The sequence below is a fragment of the Pundamilia nyererei genome, unplaced genomic scaffold (genome assembly GCF_000239375.1).
Source record: "Pundamilia nyererei isolate P.nyererei 1_Seehausen unplaced genomic scaffold, PunNye1.0 scaffold00016, whole genome shotgun sequence".
NCBI lineage: Eukaryota > Metazoa > Chordata > Actinopteri > Cichliformes > Cichlidae > Pundamilia > Pundamilia nyererei.
Window position 1 is genome coordinate 736,886 of NW_005187417.1, and position 6,538 is coordinate 743,423.

General features: G+C 40.1%; 1 protein-coding gene across 1 annotated transcript in view; it reads left to right on the plus strand.

Moving 5' to 3' along the window:
• Positions 1 to 6,226, plus strand: part of mfsd14ba (major facilitator superfamily domain containing 14Ba) — a 22,856-nt gene extending 16,630 nt beyond the window's left edge. Inside the window, exons 8-13 of the mRNA XM_013908889.1 lie at positions 1,176 to 1,289; positions 2,522 to 2,593; positions 2,892 to 3,004; positions 3,142 to 3,239; positions 3,390 to 3,553; positions 4,481 to 6,226. Coding sequence (XP_013764343.1) covers positions 1,176 to 1,289; positions 2,522 to 2,593; positions 2,892 to 3,004; positions 3,142 to 3,239; positions 3,390 to 3,553; positions 4,481 to 4,753 — 834 coding nt within the window. The 3' untranslated portion in view covers positions 4,754 to 6,226. The remainder of the gene's footprint in view (positions 1 to 1,175; positions 1,290 to 2,521; positions 2,594 to 2,891; positions 3,005 to 3,141; positions 3,240 to 3,389; positions 3,554 to 4,480) is intronic.
• Positions 6,227 to 6,538: the final 312 nt, after the last annotated feature.

Here is a 6,538-nt window from a genome sequence, read left to right on the forward strand (position 1 = left end):
GTGTATAGCATCCTGCTATGTGATTGCATTTGTCCCTGACCACCAGAATCCCTCACGTTAACTTTTATGGAGTGGAAAAAAAAGTTGGCGTTCATCCTCCAGCTCCACTGTGCTAATGTTATGCTAACATAGCTGTGTCGCTAGCAATCACGTAGCACAACATTATATACCAGGTAGTCCAACTTCAGTAACCCTGCAAACGCCACTGCTGTTTAGTTTTCTGTCTTCACTTATGTTGGAAGTGGTAGCAGAGCTGTACGTTTTAATTCGTTTCAAAAATCTCTCAGTCAGAACATGGTCTGTTATGTTTAAGTGGTACTAGCGAGCTAACTTCCTGTTAACTTAACCTGCTAACTCCGTTAAATTTAATAAATCTGTTTTCATGGATGCCTGGATGTTAAACTCAATTGTTACACCTGGAAAAGCAGCAACGTTGATGATTTTATTAAAGATGAAAGAATTTAGACCGTTTTTAACTCTGTTCGTTTGACTTTGGGATCTGAACAGGACGGAGTTTTTGACCCAGATTACTCCGAAGCTCTTCACTATGGCAGCCGTAATGCTCTGACAATCCATCAAGCAGTGCAGCTTACCAAAGTTGTACTAAAACATTTTTTAACAGATTTCTGCACGCCCAAATCGGTTCGAGGTCAGTAACCACAACCAGAATTCATACATAAGGCACACTATCGATTTTTGAGAAAATTAAAGGATTTTAAGTGTGCCTTATAGTGTGGAAAATACATTATACAGAAGAAAAGAATATATCGCGATATATATCGTTACTGCACGTGCTTCAAATTATACCGTGAAATGGATTTTAGGCCATATCGCCCAGCCCTAAGTCATAGTGTATTTTGTAGTTGCATGAAGCCTTTCCTCAGTGATTTGACTCTCTTCTCTGTTTTCGGACACAGTATGTAAATGTTCCTCAACGCAGTAACTTTATTTTAATAATTTAATGATGCTATAACATTATATAATGCATGACAGCTCATTTCTGTTAGGGGGGGGAATAAAGAGAAATGAGATGCAAGTCATTTGCACGTCAGAACCTGTAACATTGACCCTTTGAATCCCAGACACCAACTGAAGACTAACTGATCATCTGACAGCCTCGGTGTTGTATTTCCTGTCTCTCTCTCCCTCTCTCTTTCTTTATCTCTCTCCTTCAGTCTCTGAGGAAGGTGGGCCAGGACTCCACAGTCTTACTGATCTGTATCACCGTGTTCCTGTCTTACCTACCTGAGGCCGGACAGTACTCCAGTTTTTTCCTTTACCTGAGACAGGTGAGCCACCTGACGCACTCATTTTCCAAGAATATTAGCGTCAATGCTGGTATTGATGTTGTTAAGAATACTATTACCACGAATCTACCAACAGTCACACAGCAGACAGGGTCATTAGCTGTAGCGTGAAACACTTAAGCCACGGATCACATTGCCGCATCAACGGTCAGCCATTCTTTTGTGTCTGTCTTTACATTAAATCTTCCTCATTCTGAAATATGTGTGTAAAAATGTTCTTACCTGCACAAAAAATAAGTATATGTGCAAAGTAACTGACAGATTCATAAACCTTTCACAGGCCATTTTTGTTTATTCTACCGTGCATATATTAGTGAATTATTTGAAATCAGTGAACTCGTGGAAACTCGATGTGCAATCTGCACACTTACATGTCTCTTCACATTGAGACATGTTTACCTTGAGGTGAAATTGAGAAAGAGGTGGCGATATAAGACAGAAGACCACACGCTGAGCTAAAAAACCAGGAGAAAATCTGACTGAATAAACTGGAACAATAGTGTCCGAGGAGGATGCCAGAATAGGCGCAACTGATCTGTTAGAAATTCACTGAAATCTGACTATAAGTGATGACATCCAGCAAGGATGGAAGTTTTTAATGAATGAAGAAGATAGGATTGGATAACGCCTGTAAGAATAGGTTTTCTTTATGTATATTTTATGTCTTATTTTATGCATTTAACTCTAATTCTGAGACTTTATGGCTTATGGTGTTTTGGAAAATTGTAAATGACCAAACTGCAAAAATAATCATAATCATTATAAGCAGTAGTTAGTTGAATGTTGTGTGAATTAATTTTCTAAGTCAGCTAGACCTTCATGTTCTGAGGGAGTCATAAATGAATTCATAGAGTACAAACAAATTTAGGTAAGACAAAATTAACGAATCATAGATTTGTGGGCCTAGATCAGGGCCTTAGAAATTTCCTCTGTACATAAATATTTACTTTTCAACTGAACATTGCAATGTTAGTTTTTATGCAGATGATATCATCTTATTTATTAAGTGGAGCTCTTGGCAGGGCATGAAGCTGCAACTCTTTTGATGTGTGAATACCTGCTTACTTTGATCTTAACTATATGTTCAGAATTAATTCACTACCCACTTGACCCATGTTGAGCTGCAATTCTCTTGTTTTATCAATTAAAAATGTGGAACAAAATTATGTTGTCTTATATAGTATCAATAAAAATTATTTCTTGTCTCTTTCCAGGTCATAAACTTCTCCTCAACGACCCTCGCTGTTTTTATAGGAGTTGTGGGCATTCTGTCCATTGTAGCTCAGGTAACCAACACGTTAGAGGCTATTTATTACTCCTTTTAAATATAAGCCTATTTTACACACACATTAGGATATAATTGAAAAAAATCGCTGTTTTATTTTAGTTTCCATAAACAAGAAGAACAACTTACCCTCATAAGCAGTGCATCAGTAAATATTTAGGCTGATAGTTAACATACACACTTGGGTGACTTGTTCTCTGTCAACTTTATACTTACACTGCTTATTACGATAAGAGATGTTAATAAATTCTAGTGAACTGTTAAATAATTGTAAATTCTCGTCTCCTCTTTGCCCACAGACTCTCTTCCTCACTCTGCTGATGAGAACTCTGGGTACTAAAAACACTGTTCTGTTAGGTTTGGGCTTCCAGATCCTTCAGCTGGCCTGGTACGGCTTTGGATCAGAGCCATGGTGAGAGTTGCTGAGTGTGTGCTTGTGTAGCAGGCAATTATTTACACTACATTTTGGTATTTGCTTTAAGTTCCAACTCACAAAAAGACCAGATATGCACATCTTTAACCAAGTATAAATATGTATATTTGCAACAGGATGATGTGGGCTGCTGGTGCTGTAGCAGCGATGTCCTCCATCACCTTCCCAGCAGTTTCTGCTTTGGTGTCACAGTCTGCTGATCCCGATAAACAAGGTGACAAATAAAATCTGTCCTCTCTCACTTCAGTAGGTCACTGTTGTGTAATAGATGTTTCAGATTGTGGTTTTTGTTACTTAACCAGGAAGTAAAATAACTCTTGCATTGCTGCGCCTTCATGACCTTTCTTCTTCCGCCCTGTTGCAGGCGTGGTGCAGGGGATGATCACAGGCATCAGAGGTCTGTGTAACGGCCTCGGCCCAGCTCTGTACGGATTCATCTTCTTTCTCTTCAACGTCGAGTTTAATTCCATGGACCCCATCCAGGGAGACTACAACATCGACCCCCTGCCACTGGACAGTCCCACTGAGGTACAGCATGCACTCCAATCCTGACAGTAATGCCTCTTTTTCGCTAGTGCCTACTTACTTCTAGTGACTAGTGACTTCTGGAAAAAAAATTCAAAACCAGCATTTTTGAAAAAAACAGCATTGTGGTCCCTGAGTCTGACAAAAAGCCATAGACAGAGCAACAGGTACACCATCTCCTCGACATTCTCTATTGTTGTCACCAAAACTGGGAACAGTCAAGTCAAGTAGGTACTACTGGAGAAGCCTGTCGCTTTTGGAACAGTTATGGCTTCCAGGTCTGTGCTGTAGTGCCTTAAATCAGCATTATCTTTAGTAGCCAGCAAGGTGAGCCTTATATGGTCCCAATAAGAAGTCTGACTGCAAAGAAGCCAATGAGAAAATGACCTTACTCATCTTATAAAGTTGGGGCTTTAAAACTGGGATGTGGTCACCTTCAACATTCACAGGAAAAGTGCGGGATGAAGGAACTTAATTCCATACAGCCATTTGAAATAAATAAAGACATTTTCTTCCTATTGAACCTTTATTTAGGTTCCGGTGATGTCATGGAGTCATTGATTGTTTTTAGATGTGTTTTCCACAACAATTTAAAAGTAACACAAGCCAAGGAGAAGTCTTAAGGGCTGTAAACTGAATATGCCAGAAACTGCAGTTCCTCTAATGGCCACTTGAGGCGGCTTGCAAAATGCAACTTTACAGCAAAAGTAAACAAGTTTACAGTCTGCTACAGAGAAGTGGTTTTGGTCTGTAAGGATAGTGTCTCCCTTCATACCAATTTTACAGTGATTTTTATTTTTTTTGTAATTCACACGATTGGCTATTTTAGGCTTAAAATTAGCAGGTGACTCCATCCTCATGTCAGTAATTAACTACACTTAAATGTGCTTTGTTGTTGAAATTAGCTTTATTTTTCTCCCTTTCTCCTAGCGAGCGCTAATCCCAGGCCCGCCCTTCCTGTTAGGGGCATGCACCGTGGTCATCGCTTTCCTTGTCGCTCTCTTCATCCCTGAGAAAACCTCTTGCTCCTCCTCTTCCTCCCAGCTGTCCCTCAATGACAAGCCCCACCCTGACAGTAAAGAGTCCATGTCCTCGCTGGCCGGTGTCCACATCAACACGCCGCTGCCAGGCAGCGATGAGGAGAGCCCGCCCGCAGCCTGCGACGCGGACTTTGAGCCGCTGCTGCACGACAGCATCGTTTGATGGACAGGTGGAGGGCGGGGCTAAAGGCGTGGTTTGATCGAGTGACGCTTTGTAACAAAGAACACATTTTTTTGCCGTCCGGCAGAACTAAGTGTACTTTTACTGATTGGCTGGAGGGAGCTATTTGCTGGAAGGTGGGACTAACATTTTTATTCACAGATCTGTGACATCATGTGACCAGTGAGGTAATGATTCGTCAAAGAGCTGCGGACAAGATGTCATCATGCGATCGGAGAGAGGAATCAAAGACGATTAGTTGCCTGACAGGAAACAAGAGGAGGGACCAAGTTTTGTGTAGTTTTTTGGTTTTTTTGGGGTTTTTTAATGGAGAAGGAGGCGTGGCTGGTTTAGGATCTGCCCACTTTAACAGAAAGTATATTTGAAGTTTTCACTGAAGGGTTTTTGTTTATCTTTAATCTTTAAGAAAAGGTGTTTTTACCTTTTAGCTGTATCATTCTGACGCTGTGTTTTTCTCTGGTTCTTGTACAAAAGAAACACGTCTGCATCGTACTTAAGGCAGCCAAAACATCTGTGTTGATTTATACTCTCTCTTTTTATTGTTGTTGTTGTTAAGGTTTCTTTTTTAGTTACAGGTAATGCTATTTTTTAAATTTTTTTTAATTGTACAGTATCTTACTTGCTATGAACTAAGAGTGCTAACTGAGGTGTGAATGTGACAAGCTGAGAGACGAGTCAACCACCTGAAATATCAATTTAATCTTTTTGTTTCTTTCCTTCTTTAAATGTAAACCAGAGCAAAACTAAAGCTCAGGCGATCCAAAAGATGCATATAATTTTTTAAAAACTTTTTATTCTCAACAGAGCCTCTTCACCACATAGATTTTACTTTTATTTTTCCCACTTTAGTGTACCAGTTTGTGACTCTACCTCACAATCAACCTTGTTTTTCTTATCTTCCATCACTTGTGTTTTATTTTTTTATCTTTCAAAGTCACTTTATAAAAGTGCTGCTGACTGCTGGCAGTGGGAACATCCTCACACGGCTGTACCTGTGGCCACCCAGTGTCTTTGCCTGTCTTCTTCTCTTCAACTGGGTGCTTTGCCTCCCTGTATTTTCATGCAAGTTTTACTTTTAACTTGCAAAAATACTGCCGACACGAGGTGTATGTGTTTCCCCTGGCAGCAGTGATAATTCCTGTGAATGAACTTATACTTGAAGCACCGGAGAGAGATTCTACAAGAGCTTTAGAGAAGATTTCCAACGTATGCTGAGGAGTTTACAAGTGTATAAATGGCACAGAGTGTACATAGTGACTGGCTTTATGACCTTAAAATGTAAATGTACATGTGAAAGATATTATGGTTTGTATATATTGTCACTGAGCTGTGGGATTGGCTTGCTTGTTGTGGTTGTGTGGTAGCTCAGTGGGATGAGGGTGGGGTGGTTCGACTACGCAGCTTAACTGTTACACAAGACCAACAGTCATTTTTAAATTCATTCAGGTCACACGGACAACCAGTCCATTTTCTCGTTCTTACACCTGAGTATATTTACCTGCACACTAGTATCCCAATGATCAGTATTTATGTGTTTCACCCACCAAACAGGTTTTGACTTTCTGCAAAAAAAACAACCCAAAAAACACATCAGCTTTTAATTTACTCAAACTTAAAATTAACAGCAAGTACTTCCTGTTAAGAAAAGTAAAACTGACTTTTTGCCTTAACCACTGCAGACCAGTCATTCTTATGCGTAAACCCCCCCTCCACACACACACACACACACACACACACACACACACACACACACACACACACACACAC